We start from the raw sequence: 17,553 nt of genomic DNA, 5'->3' as shown, positions 1-17,553 counted from the left end.
AAAAGTATAGATATGGAAAAGCATAAATTAAAGATGGAAAGGAGAATTGGAGGAAAAAACCCTAGTGGTTCCAGACCAGGAAAACGAAAGGCAGAATATAAATTGAAATGCTGATCATGAAAATCCTATGAGATAATCCTTGTCAGAATTTAGTGAGAATTATTAGTATATATTTTTTTGCTGCTCAGACCAAATAAGTTGAAGTCTGACAATGATTTCAAGTTGCAAAGAAATGCGATCCAGAATTGGCATATCTACCTAGGCAAATAGGTTAAGCCAAACAAATAATGGATGTATTACATATCTATTATGAGACCAAATCAGTGGTACGCTCGCTCGGTGATTAAAGGACCCTCTTTTAAACAATTTTTTGGTCTGTATTTGGTACAGCTGGTACAAAGGAACATCTTTCTTCAATCATCATGTGAGTTTTTTGTTCTCCTCTTAGGCTGCTTCTTAAACAACATTGCTGACAAAGTCCTTGGTTCATAAAGCGCAAATGAGGAGTAGGGTGTAAGGAGCTGGGGGTGTTATGTTGACAAGTGTGTTAGCTATGAAGACAGTCAGCCTTGAGTTTCAGTCCAAAACATGACCCAGCATGAGTTATCCAATCTACCTCAACCTCACTATTTCATCTGGAATGAGGAGGTAGGTTATTAATTGCTAATATCCTACAGAATTTTGTAAGAACTACATGAAATGATACATATGTACAAGCTGGAACGGAGTTCAGGCTATAATTGGCATTAAGTCAATGTTACTTATTACTATTGGTTATATAAAGCCTCGTAGCAGAGAGGGAGTGGTAGGGGGAGAAAGAGTGGGTAAATTTGAAAATAATGATATTGTAGTTATCTTCATTCTTTACTGTGTCTCTCACAACAGACGAGGTGGGTTTTTGTTTTTGGTGTTTTTTTTTTTTTTTTTTAAGATCGCTTTAGAAATGCATGTTTATGAAGGAAAGCAAGACTCCCAAAATTCAGTAATGAAAAGTACATTAGATTTCATGTGGCAAAGACAAGACTCAAACCAGATTTATTGACCTTGGATCTAATGTTCTTTTTACTGCCTCTATTGAGAAAGTATTTCAACAGTTTCTGCATGATTCATTGCTTACTGTTCAAAAAGGTAGACTTGGAATCTTTCAGTCACTGAGCTGGGAAAGCGTCACAAGCTTTGGATGGTACATATCCAGCAGAATCTGTTCCCAAACCACATGGGGAGGTTGATCTCATATCTGTAGGGACAGAAGGTCCAAACAAGCCTTTTCTACTATACTATTTACGCCTGACATGAAGGTAAATGTTTTTGTTTGTTTTTAGTAGTTAGCCATCTAGTGTAACACTCCCAAATATCCCCCGGCACCTGGAATATTGGCACTGCCATCTGGAATTTCACCATTAGAATACAATTTTACGACTAAGGTTTAGCTTTAAGAAAGCCCTTGTTATAATGGACTTGGAAGGGACCAGGAAAACGAACACAGACATACCCCTAGTTAACTACTACTGATTCTTATCCGCTGGACTAGTTGTCTGTTTCAATGGCTCCCTTGGAGAGTGCAATGGCTTCGCTTCATCTCTCTCCTGAAGGAGAGCTGTATTTGAACGCAAAGGATAAAATATGCCTCACCTTTAGGAAGTGTAGGGGGGAAGAGGGTGTAGATGAGAAAGCACTGAAAAGGAGCAGAGAGGGTGGGATGACAGAAATCAGTCAGCCTTCCTACAATTATGTCACCCTAGGACTATTTTTAAAATGTCTTAGAATTCTTTTCTACTTTAAACTGAGTGACTCCCCCTGGTTTTCCTACTCAGCAATAGTTGAAGACAATGAAAAGGCCATTTAAGCCATGTTAATATTTCTTAATCACCAAACACACCTAAGTCATTAAAATTTGAATCCTTTATGATTTCACTTAGCATACTGTTGGTAACGTGATAAAATCTGGGACATGAGTGAATCTTTCTGTGATAGTTTTTTTTTTTTTTTTTTTTTTTAAGGCTTTGGAAGTGAGTCAGTGTTGAATGTATCAAAATTATAATGCTTGATGTAGCCTTCCAAAAACAATAGCAAAGTCTGTAACAACATTGTCCAACAAAACCCTACCATGATAAAAAACGTTCTTTCATCGGTCCTAAATAATACAGCTGCCATTAGCCACAAGTGGATATTGAGTACTTGAAGTGTGGCTACTGACACAAAGGGATTGGACTTTACTCAGCCACTTGTGGCTGGTGGTATTGGACTGTGTAAGTCCAGAGGTGGTCTTTATTTGTATTTATTTATTTTTTGGTTGCACTGCTCTGCCTGTGGGATGTTAGTTCCCTGACCAGGGATGGAACCCATGCCCACTGCAGTGGAAGCATGGAGTCTTAACCACTGGACCAGTAGGGAAGCCCAGTGTAGTTTTGTTTAAAGTTTTCTGCTCTCCTCACTTTGTTTTCAAAAGTACCTATTTCGATTAATGCCATCAATTTTATATATAAATTCCGTGGTTTTTTTTTTTTTTTTTCTATTGGAAAATGTTTCTTTACCTATGATAACTCCAAGGTGAGCAGAGCAAACCAAGTTGCCTTGCACAGCAGCATCTTGGGCAAATTTATGTATATTACTCATAAAATACTTGTAATATTCGGTCAATTTCTAATGTCAACTATTGACATAAAAGGAGCGAGCCTGTGTAGATGAAACGGTGAAGCATCAGACGTCTGTCCTCCGCACCGATGGACTGGCCTTTCAGGTCAATTGTCCTTTGATTTCCTCCTCCCCCCTCGGAAATCCGGCACCTTCTGGGTGCCCCTGGGTCTGCAGATTTATGGTGCCCTTCTCTCCCTCTCGTATTGAAATCATTTAAAATCATTTAAAACCTCCTTTAAATTCATCCTAATTGTATAGAGGAGAAACCCGAGTCATTGCAAAGAACCACGGAGGGAAAGAAAAGGACTATTGATGAGCTCCTACCTGCTTGTGCTTAGTCGCTCAGTCAAGTCCAAGTCTTTTCGACCCCACTGGACCGTAGCCCTTATGGCTCCTCTGTCCGTGAATTCTCCAGGCAAGAATACTGGAGTGGGTTGCCATGCCCTCCTCCTGGGGATCTCCCCAACCCAGGGATTGAACCCAGGTCTCCTGCATTTTGAGAGGATTCTTTACCAGCTGAGCTACCAGCGAAACCCCTACTATGTGCTTACTAGACACTTTATATGATGTTGGGGAAAAGGGTTCCCTGCTTGAATGCTGCTTCCCTGGCAAATAAATGACATTCAGTAAACATTTTTAAATGGAAAAACACAAGAATACAGTTTTACAACGTGAAACTGTTATCATGCCCTTATCAAGACGAGGGAACTGAAATGTAGAGAAGTTATATGACTTCCTTTAGGCTAAGTTCACCCAACGCGCCAACATTTAATAGTCTTTCCTCTTAACTGTTTAAGTCTTTGCCTTGCTTCCTGTGTCCTAGGGGTTTTGCTCTTTGCCTTTCAAAGATAACACAAGCTAAATTGACCACTAGATATACACCAATGGCTGCAAAGGTATTAACAGAACCCGTTCCTAGCCGCCAGCCCTTTTCCAGGGGTCTTTGAATTTTAATGCCAACCTTCTGGGGACAGTGTAAACTCACAGAAATGGCTCCCTAGAAATTTCATGCTGTTGAGGAGAGATTTTTATTTTGGTACTTTAGCGGCATTAAAAATATATATATTCCACAGCAGATATTTTCCTGGAGTGGATGTTTCCATAAAGGAGTCTGGATGCTTCCACAGAAAGACGCATTTCACTTACAAATTCAACTTCAACAGCGTTTGCCTTTATCTGATCCTATATTATGAGTAGACGATTGATTAATTCGTATTACCCCTATCATGATAGATGACTTGTAAGAAACAGAAATTGGCTCCTCCCCCATTCTCCGCCCCCCCCCACCCCTTCCCCGGATCCTCTGATGCTTCAGAGTACGGTCTAAAAACGGAGGCGCCTTTGGAAAGGATTTGCACGTTAAAATATGGCTCCGTGATTTTCAACGCACAGACCACAAACAGCGCTAGAGCCCGAGAAGTATTTAAAACAGATCACATCCTGAAGTTGGAGGGCTGCAAGAAAAGTACAAGTCGTCCAGGCCAGTCTGCAGAGGTTGTTCGGGCTTCCGCCCTGCAAAAAAAAAAAAAAAAAAAAAAAAAAAACGGGCAGGCGACACGTCGCGACGAAATCTCAGCGGCAGAAGGGGAAGAGCATCACCTGCAGTTCGAGGCGTGGGAAACGCCGGCGGAGGAGGCCGGCGAGGAAGCCCGCCGGAGAGGTGCGCGCCGCGGGGCCGCTCAGGTGCCGGGGCTCGGCGGCGCCGGGGGAGACGCGGCGCGGTGCAGAAGGGCGGACGGTCAGCCGTCGGGACCGCAAGACACCGCTGCGGCAGGGAGGCCGGCCCAGCCTGTCCGCTCGCCGCCGCTACTGTCCGGGAGGCGGACCCCGCGGGAGCACCCGGGTCCGGGGCGCGGGGCGGGGGGCGAGGCGGGGCGCTGACGTCACCTCCCCTCCCCCGCGGCCTCCGGGAGGGAGAGAGGGAGGGAGGAGCGCCGAGAGAGGCAGCAATCCGCCGCAGTTCCCGGCCGCAACTCCCAAACTCCGCGGCTCGGCTGCCCGGACAAGTCCTGACAAACTTGGTTTCTCCCCGGCCCTCGCGCACTCGCCTCCTTTTTCGCTGCTCAAGTTTTTTCCCCCAGGACGGTAAGCCTCCGGAGATGCGGCCACCTGGGCGGCGCGGGCGGATCGCACCCTCGCTGGGGACATGGTGAAGATCGCAGGGAAGAAGCAAAGTTGGTACTTCAGACACGGCTTCTAACAAACATCCAGATAGTGTGGGGATTACGGAGCTGTCGGCACTTTAAAGCAGGGCTCCGAGGACTCGGCTGGACGGGTGAGTTCCTTCTTTCGTGCAAGCCTTTCTGTCTTTTTAAGTTTAAACAGAAATGAAATAATGTGAGGGTGCTTGACTAGTATGGGGAAGCGTGTGCATCCTACCGGCTTTCCGCTTGGGGAACAGCACCCTACCACCCCCCACCACCCCCAAAGGCTGTGCTTAGCTCGGGAATCAAAGATCAGTATGCACAGGTTTTGGAATTCGTGAAATACTTGCAGAGCACTGTTCAGAAGAACTTGAAAAGCTACGCCGTTTGTGCATTATTTCGAATGTAACTTATTATAGAAATGGTGCGCGGGGAGGGCGCCTCCGTGCCGCGTGATCCGCAGTGGCGCAGCGCCCTCTAGTTCGGACACCCGGCGAAGCGCGCGCTCCCTGCGGGGTTCCGCGCGGACCGCGAACTTGGACCTGCCGGGTGCTCATGGAACGTGGGCGTGAGGTCCCTGGCCGTCACCCTAGCCTTCACTTACCACCCACTCCGGCCCATTCTGTGTCTGATTTACAAATACCAGCGTGGGTGAACTGGATACAGAAGCGGTGCTGGCAGAAAGTGGTTTTGTTTTTTTTTAATTTATTTAATTTTGGGGAACCCAGCCCCCATCCCCCTAATGTCCCAGAACCTATGGGTACTGGGTTAGGGAGGACTGACTATTGAGAGGACAAACGTGGAGCTTGAACTCCATCTCTCGTTCATGTGAAGGTAATTAGAGGGTAGCTAAAAGGCACCTCCTTTTCGTTTCTTTGGGGCTAAAGGATCAGTTAAAAACGTGGCAGCACCGGACTCTGAAATCTACATCTCTGGCTCTTGGCTGTTCCTCTGGCGACAAAGTGCGACTTCTTCCAGGCAATTAGGTTTCTCAGTGGACCTGGCCGGCAAATCGGGATTCCCCAACAGATGTTTAGTTCAAGTAAGCGGTATTATTTATTAATGAATAGTAATTTTTTTCTCCAGGAATTCTTTTGCGCCATTTCAAAATCTTGTGATTGTATGTTATAGGATGGTGTCTTTTTAGCCTTTTTACTCACCCCCTCCTATCCCCTAACCCCGCATACTGCCCCTACAAACTGTTGGCGTTCGCGTGTGACTGTGTTTCGTTTAGAGTTAGAATTCGGCCCGGGGCACCAACGAATTGAGCTTGGAGATCAGGTCACCTGCTTCCTAGGTGTTTCATGTATGAAGCTGACCTGTAACCCCGGGAGCGCTTTGCGCAGTTATGGCCCTAGCCAAATGTTTGGATGATGATGTTTGTTGGATGTGTGAATTTGTGTGTATTCTAAATAATACGCCGGGAATACACTACATACTCTTAGTGCCGCGAATCAGCACACTCATTCTGCAGGCGTGGTTTCTCCTTCCCAGCCACGACCTGGTAGACACTTTTTTTCTAACCACCGTCTTTGAGATGGCGTAAGAGTAGGCTGCATTAACTTTGAACTAAGGCATTTCCCTCTTTAACCCTAGACTCCTTCGCCCCCATCGGCCTGGTAGTTCCTCCAGCAGCCCCCTCCACCGGTTCTGGGGAAATCATCTCTCTTTGTCCTCACAGTGTTAACGTATTCTAGCTCCACAAACTTTCCGAGGTCACGTCCGCCCTCTTCCCCAGGCTGTTTCTCTACGCCCGGGAGCATTCCGGGCTGCGCTGAGCCTGCGCCTGGAGCTTTGCCCGCGCCGAGGATGGGCTCACAGCCCTGGGATACCCCGACTGCGCGCTCGGGCTAGCGGAGGTGGGGGGAGGGTTCCCCGAGGTTTCCCCTTCTCCCTAAAGAACCTGGAGTTTCACTGCGTTCACGCTTTGCGGGTTGTACTCACCGGGTGGGAAAGAGCACGAGGCGGCACAAGCTGCCTTTTGTCCCCGCAGCCCTGGGGATCCGGGGGCGTGCGCCGGGGGAGGCAGGCCTTGGGGTTCGTAACCCGGGCCTGAGAGGTTCCGCGGTCTAACCTCTGCACAAAGAGGTCGCGGAGGAAGCGTTTTCACTTTCCTGGGGTTTCAGTGTAGATTGAAAAAGGAAGTAGATTCCCATCAGACTGCATTCCTTTTCAGACCTTTTTTAAGACTTGATTCCGCCGAGCTAGGGCAGACCGGCAACCACGGCATTCAAATGCAGATTTAGAAATTCCCTCAAGGTACTCGGAAATCTAAAGGGGGGGTGGTGAGGAGGCGTGGGAAGCTTTTTCTTTAAACCCATAGCTGACTTTTTTTTTTTTTTGGAGCTAAGCTAATGTTTCCCCTCTCCTAGCAGGGAACATTCCATATTAATTCCTTGCACAAATGTGTGCTGGCCATAACTAACCTCGGCGCTAGAGCGATTTGTTTTCTCCTCGCGGTGTCGCTAGATCTTCCTGGGCATTCACTAATCTCCTGGCAAGGAGCCGGTCGCTGTAGCGGCCGGGAGCTCCCTGACCCCTTGGCCAGGCTTCGCGGCCCCGGGGGCCTGGCGGGCTGGGGGATGTCCGGCAGCCCGGGGGAAAGTAGGGTCGAGAGTTTCCGCGCGGGAGAAACGAGCGCCGGCGCGAGCGGGCGTGGCCGGGAGCGGAGGGATATCCCCCGCGCCGGGTGCGTGAGCCGCGCGGGTGTCTGCGCCGGGCGGCCTGGGAGAGCGGGGCGCGCGCGCGGCCCGCCGGGCGCTGCTTTGGAGTAGGGGCGCACGGAGAGCGCGGGCAAGCCGCTCGCTGGGACACGATGCAGCGCGGCGGCCCCAGCCAGGCGCCCGGCCGACCTGGACCCCGCCCGGGGGCGCGCTGAGGCGGCGAGGCGCGCGCCCCCGAGAACTCTGTGGCGGCCACTTGGGGCCAACTTTGCTGTAAGTTGGAAGGAGGCCAGAAGGGACCCGGGGACTGTGGGCGAGAGGCGCGGCGGCGCTCGCGGTGCCATCGCCGGCCAATCGGTCGGGCACCTTGCTGCTGAGAGGTTGGAGGGCTTCCACCCGGCTCGGCGTGGGTGGGACGGGGGGACTCCTGCCCGGGAGTGTCCAGCCCAGGATCGTGCCCCGCCGGCTCCTGGGAACGGAATGGAGAGAAAGAGACCCCCCGGATGGGTGGTAGGTGCCCAGCCGCCTGCTCGTTGGGAAAGTTCAGGGCAGCCCCCGGGGGTTCGAGCGGGTGGCGCGGGGGAGGCGGAGAGGCGGGAGCGGGCAATTCACGACGTGACCTGCCTGGTAATCAGCGATCCAAGCGCTTGGATCGGGCGGGCGGGTGGCCGCCCCGGCTCTGGCCCCCGGAGCCATTCTGGAAATCTGAGCGGCGGCTGCGGCGCGGGGCTCCGGGCGCCCGCGGGGCCGAGAACCTGCGCGCCGGCGCCTGGGAGCTCGGAAACTTCACGCGCGCGCTCCGGGCTCTCTCCCCTCCGGTAACACGCGTGTCTGCTGAGGACCTAGCCGATCTCGCTCCGCGGCTGCTGCTTCCGATTTGCGAGAGATTTCACGGCGTATGTGTGATGGGAGGAGAAGCCAGCTACTGAGGGATGAGTTTTTGAAATGGAGTGGCCGGTTTCCTTGGATGTTTTGTACCCTGGCGGGGTGGCGGGGAGTGCTGCCATGAGGTTTGAGTGGTAGCTGGTTGAAGGTAGTTAGAATAGGTGCGGTTGAGAAATCTCCGGACTAAACATTTGCAATTGTGCTGTCAGGGTGTTTCTAGCTTTTTTGAAAGTGAAACTTTAAGGTCTTTTTTTTTTTTTTTTAAGGAAGAGATTCTGCTTCTTTCTTGCGTTTTTTTCCTCTAACTGCTTTCCTCTAGGAAGCTAACTTTCTTTAGTCTCTGAAGATATTTTTGTTCCCACGGATGTGAACTGCGGAGCTTTGAAGACAAGAACGCAATTGTATGCATTAGGAAAGTAAACTCATAAATATTTTCTATGCAGTTAGAGGTTTGTTTTTTTTTTCCCCCTTTCTTTCCGCATGTGTCTGAACTGTGGTTTCATTAAATAGCTTTTGTTAACCAATTCCCTGGTGCCCAGTAGAGGAGGTTTTTTGTTTTGTTTTGTTTTGGGTTTTTAAAAAGCTTGGATATTTACAGTGATTATGAAAATTGGAAAAGATCTGAAATGCAAGTGATCTTCAGTTATTTATGTATTTTTCACAAAAGCCGATTCTTAACGCTTCATACGTTCAGAGTTAGGTTTCAATAGTTTTAAGAAGATAGCTGCACGTGTTAAAACTGGATGATGGTGCTGTTTTTTCAGTTTATTCTTAGTTGTGCTTCTCCAGCATATCCAGTACTGCAGTTACTCATAAAATCCAAGTACGTGGGGGTTTCTCCAGCTGTATAGGTTAATTCTGATGTTTGGCTTTGCCTTCAGTGTTTTCTGACAGCTCTAGTTCCACAAGTGGAACTACCGTCTCCCTTTCTTTTCTGTGGGGTTCCCTCGTGGCTCAGAAATTAAAGCGTCTGCCTGCAAGGCGGGAGACCTGGGTTCGATCCCTGGGTTCGATCCCTGGGTCAGGAAGATCCCCTGGAGAAGGAAATGGCAACCCGCTCCAGTATTCTTGCCTGGAGAATCCCATGGACGGAGGAGCCTGGTGGGCTACAGTCCACGGGGTTGCAAAGAGTCGGACATGACTGAGCGATTTCACTTCACTTCACTTTGACTTTTCTTTTCTATAGGGCTGCCCTGGTGGCTCAGAATCTGCCTGCAATGCAGGAGACCTGGGTTCCATCCTAGGCTGGGAAGAGCCCCTGGAAAAGGGAATGGCTACCCACTCCAGTATTATTGCTGGAGAATCCCATGGACAGAGGAGCCTGGTGGGGGTATAGTCCATGGGGGTCACAAAGAGTCGGACATGGCTGAGTGACTAACACTTTTCTTTGCTATTTATTTAAGCTTTAAGATGGGTGAAAAGCGCTTAAAACATTCCATAATTTTTAAAAACAGCAATGGATATAATAGGTTTGATCTGAGTAAAGTGTGTGATTGTGTACCTGTTTCTTGAAAAATGAATACCTTAAATGAGCCAAATTCTTTGGCATTCTGAAAGGAAGTAAGATTATTAGAGGACTTCATAAAATATTTCAGGCTTCCTGTATATGTATTCATTTGTGTCTTAATTAGTCACTAAAAGTACTTCTGGTAGCTCAGTGGTAAAGAATCTGCCTGCCAAGACAGAAGACTGCCAGTTTGATCCCTGGGTGGGGGAGATACCCCAGAGGAGGAAATGGCAACGCACTCCAATATTCTTTCCTGGGAGATCCCATGGACAGAGGAACTTGGCTGGCTGCAGTCCATGGGGTTGCCAAGAGTTGGACATGACTTAGTGACTGAGCGCACGCGCACACACACACACACATACACATACACATACACATACACACACACAAGTACTCCTAGTGGGTTCCCACCATGTTAATAGACCATTTAAATCCGTGTTATGGACAGGTGCCAAAAGAGGACTGTAAAAATGATGTGCAAAGTAATACTGTTTTCCTTGCCCTGGTCCCATGCCTTGCTAGTGTATGTGTTTGGACTTAGCTCCTAAGTCGTCTCCGAAGTAGTCATTTGTTTGAATGCTAGAAGTGAAAGAGATGTTACAGACTTTTTTAACTCTCTTATCCCTGTTTTCCCACCCAAGTTTGGTTGATTTTACATGGAATCAGTAAACTGAATCAAATTAGTGCATTATTATTGCCTTAAATGTCTCCGTGGCTTAATTTGTGGCCTAAAGGACCTGATTTAATAGCAGGAAGCTGGAAGGCTGGGTGTCTATTTAATCTTTATGAGTAGGAAACTGTAATAGGTAAGCTTTCTTTTGACCAAATTACATAGTTGATGAAGCCAAGGTATGTCTTTTTGTCTCAACTAATTGTTCAATTTGCAAGTGTTAGTTTGTCCTTAGGCGCTGGTAAGGAGTGTTTGAAGTGAGCGATGCAGATGATTCATTTAACTAACATCAGTAAGTTGCTGTTTTTTCCTCTTCTCATGTCTGAAAGCAACTTTTTATTTGAAAAATCTATTGAATTAAATGAGGAATCTATTTCACAGCATATAAGTTTTAAAAATCATCTTTAAATCTGAGATTTAATTATATTGGCCAAATTCTGGCTTACCTCGAAAGGTTTATTATATATGTGGAGATACGTCTATAATTAAATGTCTTCTACAGACCACTTAGGAAAATCAGTAATTATTTAATTCTTATTTTCATGGAATGTTCAAGCGTAATACTTCATAATAAGCTCACTAATCTGGCGTTGCCCGTAGCCATTTTGGAAGCATTTTGAGGTAGATGGTGACCCCTTTCTGAGCTGCTGGAAATTAGAGCCTCCTTGAGGGCACCTGTCTGCGGTACTGTTACTGGCCTAGTGGTTGGGCCTGGATTTTCTGTTAGGTTTACAGTGATGGAAGAGTTAATTTCCCATGTTATTCCTCCTTTTATTCCCCCTCCCAGCAGCCTCCCTTCAGTCCTGCCTTCTGTTTTCCATCCCCAAACGTCGTCCGTCTGTCCATTGATGAACCCATCTGTGGATCTCCTCTGTGCCAACCACTGAGCCAGATACAGTAAACAGTGGTGAGCAAAGCAGGTGTCCTCCTCTCAAGAAGCTTACAGTCCAGCAGGGGAGAAGGCCAAATGAACAGTGATCTCCAGCGTTATAAGAGAGATCCATCCGGGTCAGGGTAGTCCGTCATAGCACCTCAGTGAGCTAGGGATCTGGGATTGGGTGCGTGTTAGGCTAGGGTGAAGTCTGCAGGAAGAGGGAATCCAGGGGGGAATGGTTCAGAGAGAGGACATAGATGCAAAGCAAGTTGTAGAAGTCTTAGCTGTGAACTTGATTTGTGGTTTGATGAATGGCGAGAGAAAAAGACCAAAGCATACCAGTTCTGGGTTGATAGTGCCACCCATCACCTCCATTTTTACTGAAAAAAAGTATAAAGATGGCTTAAAAGGATTTAGTACGCACCCAGAAATAAACAAGACTTGCCCATTCATTTTTCAGTGTTGAGAATGAAAGCTTTTACAATTACTCTCTGTGGCTATTATAATTTATTAGAAAAATGCAGGGTTTTTTCCTGTTTTGAATGTCATCTGGAAGCTGTGAATTGGTTATAGCTGAGTAACAAGCAGGCTTTGTAAGACAAACAGTACTCTTTATTGACTCCTGTTAAGTGATTTTAGAGATCATTAAACATTTATTTAATATACAATATCTTCAAAAAGCTAGAATCGTTTACATTCCTTATTGTCTTTTGACAACTTCATGACAGTTCTTTTTGAAAACAGTTATCTTCCTCACTATTGAGACATCTCCAGAAGATGCTTTTAAATTGTGACCCTATTCAAATAGAACAGAAAGCTCTAAATTGCAGTAATAAGTTGAGTTCTAGTGACATTCTCACTGAGGTAGATAGAAGATAGGAGTATAATGAGGGAAAACACAAAATTCTTGAATATTTCTGTGTAATTTTATTATTGTATGTGGGATGGAGAGTCTGATCCTGCTTTCCTCTTAGAGGGCTGGAATGGCTAATGGTGTGCATAAGAGTTGTGACTTTGAATAATAAATACGAAACATTTAATAGAATGTATGAATTGCATCGTGTTGGGTCCCACCTAGCACTTGTGAATCTTCACTCAGAAGATTCAGATCTAAATACTAGATCTGCATACTTGATCTAAAACTTAGGCAGTATGTTCTCAGCATGGGGCTGTGGTCTGTTGTGTGAAGCCTGTGTGATCACAGGAATTGACTGAAACACTTTACATGGAGGTCTTGCTGATGAAGAAACATGAACGTGTTAATACCTGACTTCTACCAGTAAAATGATCTTTATTATATATGGATTTTCAGAAATCTGTGCTAAAGATACTTAAGCTTTCAATCTGAGGCCCTTTTCCTTAAAGGCTGAACTAGATAAACATTCTTTGTTTTCACTTTGGAAAATGTACAGAAGAAATCCTGGATTACTGTGTGTTCAAATAGTGTGATCACCTTCTAAATATAAAAAGTGTAGCCTTTGGCTAAAATGGTTTTTGCAGTTTAATTTTCATAAGCGTGAGCGCTGGGTAATAATGTACTTTTTAGATGAAATGGTATTGGTATCTTTCTAAGATTTTTTGTATGTGTGTGTGTGTGCGTGCGCTTTCCAGCTTTGCTGTTTGTTTTACCTAGAGTAGTAGCCACAGTTTCTTTGATCATGGCATTTTAAGGTGAAACCTGAGTTCACAGTTCTTGGTTAAATTACAGTTAATCTCTTGGGCTTCCCTAATGTCTCAGTGGTAGAGAATCTGCCTGCCAATGCAGGAGACACAGGAGACACGAGTTCCATTCTTTCTAAGTCAGGAAGATCCTCTGGAGAAGAATACTTCTGAAGTGGAATAATACTGGATCCTCCGCTCCAGTATTCTTGCCTGGAAAATCCCATGGATAGAGGAGCCTGGCAGGCTACAGTCCATGGGGTTGCAAAGAGTCAGACACAACTTAGTGACCAAGCAACAACAATATAAGACTATCTCTTAGAAAGTGGATTTTTTTTTTTCTTTCTGATGAAAAGCCTTTCATTTAATAGTTTATTATGATTACAGTGGCATTCTATTAGCCAAGTTTGCAGAGTGAATTCAGGGTTTTAAGAGGTCTTTGTTATGAACATGGCCACAAAAGTTGATTCCAGCTGTGGTGTGTTCCCTGAGAACTGCGGTGGGTGAGTTGTGAAGGGCGAGAGATGATGGGAATCCAGCTGTGAGGGAACTGTGGGGGCTGCAGAGGCTGCAGGGGCTGCTGGTCACAGAGATGCTGTGCGGAAAAACCGCTGCAGTGGTTTGACATCTTGAGCCTTCTCCTCGTGCCGTGGGGGTGTCCAGGGCACCCGTGGTGTAGGGATCCGCAGGGCACCAGCCAGTATAGATGGGTCATTTCCAAGTCCTCATGTTAGGATTCAGATGTTCAGAGAGATCTGTTAACTTACCAATGGCATTGTCAACCACTCTTTGTTGCTTCTGCCCCAGTGGCTGGTTCCTCTCGTCTTCTGTCTCCTACATCTTGGAGGACAGCAGGGCTCTGTCCTTGGTTTTCCTTTCTTGTCTGTCGGTGTCCTCTTCGCGGGTGAGCTCATTTAGTTTTCTGCTTTTAAATATATTAATAGTATCTTCCACATTCTGACCACTGTCAGGCTTCTGTCTGCAGGGGTGGGCCTCTCCTGCATGTCTAACTGCCGACTGGAAATCAGTTACTTGGATAACAGTTGGCATTTTTGTCCTAACGTGTCCAAAGCTGAACCCCCGATTGTGCTCCCTAACATCTGCTCCTCCCTCAGCTCAGGCTTCCCTCTCTCAGAACCTGAAGCCCACTTCCAGCTCAGCACACAATCTCCAGGATCTTCTTGGATGTCTCCCCCTTTCTCTCCTCCTGCCTCTACCCTCCGGTTCATCAATGGGTCCTGAAATGGATCCAGAATGTCGCCCTCCTCCCCACCCCCTCCATGACCACATTTGGGGCAGAGACACCAGGGTCTCTAACCTGTACAGTGTCTACTGCAGTGTCTTCTAACTGGTCTCCCTCCAGCTTTTACCCCGGCCACCCTCCCTTCTTTTGTCCACCCTCGTACTTGAGCAACCCTTTCACTTTGAGTTCGGTTCAGTTGCTCAGTCATGTCTGACTCTTTGCAACCCCGTGGACTGCAGCACACCAGGCCTCCCTGCCCATCATCAACTCTTGAGTTTACTCACTCGGGTCCATTGAGTCGGTGATGCCATCCAACTATCTCATCCTCTGTCATCCCCTTCTCTTCCCGCCTTCAGTCTTTCCCAGCATCAGGGTCTTTTCCAGCGAGTCAGTTGTTCGCATCAGGTGGCCAAAATATTGGCATTTCAGCTTCAGCATCAGTCCTTCCAATGAATATTCAGGACTGATTTCCTTTAGGATTGACTGACTGGATCTCCTTGCAGTCCAAGGGATTCTCAAGAGTCTTTTCTAACACCACAGTTTGAAAGCATCAATTCTTTGGCACTCAGCTTTCTTAATAGTCCAACTCTCACATCCATACATGACTACTGGAAAAACCATAGCTTTGACTAGACAGACTTTTGTTGGCAAAGTCATGTCTCTACTTTTTAATATGCTGTCTAGGTTGGTCATAACCTTTCACTTTAGATTCCAGCATGTCACTCGCCTGTTTTAATTTTGCTTGTAGTATTAATAGCATCCAAAGTCCTACAAATCACCCTTTATCCATGAAGCCACACTGATCAGAAGAAATGATAAAGACATAATTAGCAGAGGATAGCAGATATCCCTTGCAGAAGAACTCCAAATGATTTATGTAGCAGAACTCTTCTCCTGCTGACTGGTGGACTGCCTAGTGACTTCCTTCCAAAGGGTACAGTAGGGAAAGCAGGGAGCGAGTCTCCCACTGCAGAGAAAGCAGACAAGCCCTGTGTCAGCCCGGTGACCAGGGTCAGCATCAGCACCGAGGCGATGTGATGAACATGGCACTTCACCCCCCCACGCCCCCCTGCTCAACCTCCCCTCAATGCATAGCCCCAGTCTAATCATGCGAAAAACATCCGGCAAATTCCAGTCCAGGGACAGTCTACAAAATACCTGACCAGTACGTCTCAGAACTGTCAAGGTCATGAAAAACAAGGCAAATCAGAGAAACTGTTACAGTCCAGAGGAGTCTGAGACGATATGGTGACTGAATATAACGTGGCTGTCTTGGCTGGGATCCTGGCACAGACAAAGGGCATTGGGACTAGACAGTGACTGCTGCTGCTAAGTCGCTTCAGTCGTGTCCGACTCTGTGCGACCCCGTAGACGGCAGCCCACCAGGCTCCCCCATCCCTGGGATTCTCCAGGCAAGAAGACTGGAGTGGGTTGCCATTTCCTTCTCCAATGCATGAAAGTGAAAAGTGAAAGAGAAGTTGCTCAGACATGTCTGACTCTTAGCGACCCCATGGACTGCAGCCTACCAGACTCCTCCGTCCATGGGATTTTCCAGGCAAGAGTACTGGAGTGGGGTGCCATTGCCTTCTCCGAGACAGTGACTAACTGTGTTAATATTAGTTCATTAGTTGTGACAAGTGTACCATCATCAGGTGAGATGTTATCAGTGGGGAAACTGTCTTTGTCATTTTTCTGACAATCTAAAGGTATTGTAAAATGTCGGGCATACTTAAAGAAAGGATCTGCTTTGCTACTCTCCCCTCACCCACTGTGCCAAGCCACCGCCGTCTGTCTCTTTGTGGTTTCTCTAACTAGCACTTCTCTCCCGGACATGACTTTGAGCTCCAGGGGCCATTTGGCACTGTCTGCAGACATCTCTTTTGCTGGGGCTGCAGGGAGGAAAGGCTGTAGGCTTTTAGTTGGGTGGAGAGCAGGCTTAATACCAAAGGATGCCTGGGGCAGCTCTCTGTCCCACAGCCTCTCTTCCCCAGTCAAGAATTATCTGCCCCGAACGTCAATACGGCTGAGGTTGAGAAACTCGCATCATTTTTGTCTTTTCCTTCCATGTTTCTGACTACCGTCTCTATTTGCTTCTACTTTATTTTTCTCCTTAACACTCATCATCAGCCTCTGACAGATTCTTTGTTTCCATGTTTGTTTGACTCTCACCAGGAACTGTACCTTCCGTGAGGAGTTGATAGTTTGGTTCACTTATGTATCAGCTGCTGCTGCTGCTGCTAAGTCGCTTCAGTCGTGTCCGACTCTGTGCGATCCCATAGACGGCAGCCCACCAGGCTCCCCCGTCCCTGGGATTCTCCAGGCAAGAACACTGGAGTGGGTTGCCATTTCCTTCTCCAGTGCATGAATGTGAAAAGTGAAAGTGAAGTCGTTCAGTCGTGTCCAACTCTTAGCGACCCCATGGACTGCAGCCCACCAGGCTCCTCCGTCCATGGGATTTTCCAGGCAAGAGTGCTGGAGTGGGGTGCCACTGCCTTCTCCGTATGTATCAGCAGCATGTAGAATGATTCCCGACGTGGTGGTCCAGCACAGTGGTTCTTGCATGCTTGGTACTATCTGACTCTCTGCAACCCCATGACCTGAGCCCACTAGGCTCCTCTGTCCATGAGATTTTTCAGGCAAGAATACTGGAATGAGCTGCTATTTCCTACTCCAGGGGATCAAACCCGAGTCTCCTGTGTCTCCTGCATTGGCAGGCAGATTCTTTATCTGCTGAGCCGTCGGGGAAAATGGGTATGGTAGGTGTTCATTAAAAAGGTGTTGAATGAATCAAATAACAAAAGAAAAGTGAATTCACGATAATGTGTGTATGTGAGTGTTTGTATGTATGTATGTGTATATATATATATATGTATGTATGCTAAAAATTCACATAGTAAAGTGAAGGTGTAAACATCCCCCCAGCTGCCTATTCTCTAGAAGTTACTGCTGTTAACAGTTTAATTCTTATCCGTTCAGAATTTCTCAATCATTTTTAAGCACATCCATGAACTATGCACGTATTTATCTCCCCTTCCTTTTTGCAAATGTAAATGGGATGGGTTTAGTTTTCCCTGTTACTATATCTAGACTTCTTTACATGTCAGTGTATAGAGTACTGTCTTACTCTTTTTGATGACTCCATAATATTTTATTTGTAGAATTAAGCAAAAGTATTTTGCAGTAGAATCCTGGATTGAGATTTTGTTGTGAAGTGGATACTGTTGATAGTAACATTGTGTTCTAAAATAAAGGTGCTTGTGCAAACATCATC

General features: G+C 46.8%; 2 protein-coding genes across 10 annotated transcripts in view; one reads left to right on the top strand and one right to left on the bottom strand.

The window, feature by feature from the left end:
• The first annotated feature begins 4,775 nt into the window (after positions 1–4,775).
• The window catches only part of FAT1 (FAT atypical cadherin 1), a 125,998-nt gene continuing 113,220 nt past the window's right edge, over positions 4,776–17,553 (top strand). For 6 of the 9 annotated variants that reach the window (XR_015156156.1, XR_015156155.1, XM_086380155.1 and 3 more), the window contains exon 1: positions 4,776–4,912. The gene's annotated coding sequence lies outside the window, so the exon portion shown is untranslated. The other 3 variants (XM_086380150.1, XM_086380149.1, XM_086380151.1) reach the window with 3 other exon arrangements.
• Positions 4,807–7,788, bottom strand: LOC147343600 (uncharacterized). The gene is made up of 3 exons (XM_086380417.1): positions 7,208–7,788; positions 6,726–6,895; positions 4,807–4,944 (listed from the first exon to the last, which is right to left on the bottom strand). The coding sequence occupies exons 1-3, from the start codon at positions 7,786–7,788 to the stop codon at positions 4,880–4,882; spliced, it is 816 nt and encodes a 271-aa protein (XP_086236543.1). The 3' UTR covers positions 4,807–4,879.

Source organism: Bos grunniens, chromosome 27, assembly GCF_055505025.1.
Source record: "Bos grunniens cultivar Pamir isolate PY7600 chromosome 27, Bosgru_T2T1.0, whole genome shotgun sequence".
Classification (NCBI taxonomy): Eukaryota; Metazoa; Chordata; class Mammalia; order Artiodactyla; family Bovidae; genus Bos; species Bos grunniens.
This window is presented reverse-complemented; position numbering and strand designations above follow the sequence as displayed.

What these genes read in the sequence shown, in the direction of transcription:
- LOC147343600 (XM_086380417.1), bottom strand. Translation starts at nt 7,788, where the DNA reads ATGGCACCGCGAGCGCCGCCGCGCCTCTCGCCCACAGTCCCCGGGTCC. An exon ending in CAAATCGCTCTAGCGCCGAG is followed by an intron (nt 6,896 to 7,207) that starts GTTAGTTATGGC and finishes CTGAAACCCCAG; the next exon opens with GAAAGTGAAAACGCTTCCTC. An exon ending in CTCGTGCTCTTTCCCACCCG is followed by an intron (nt 4,945 to 6,725) that starts GTGAGTACAACC and finishes AAACTTAAAAAG; the next exon opens with ACAGAAAGGCTTGCACGAAA.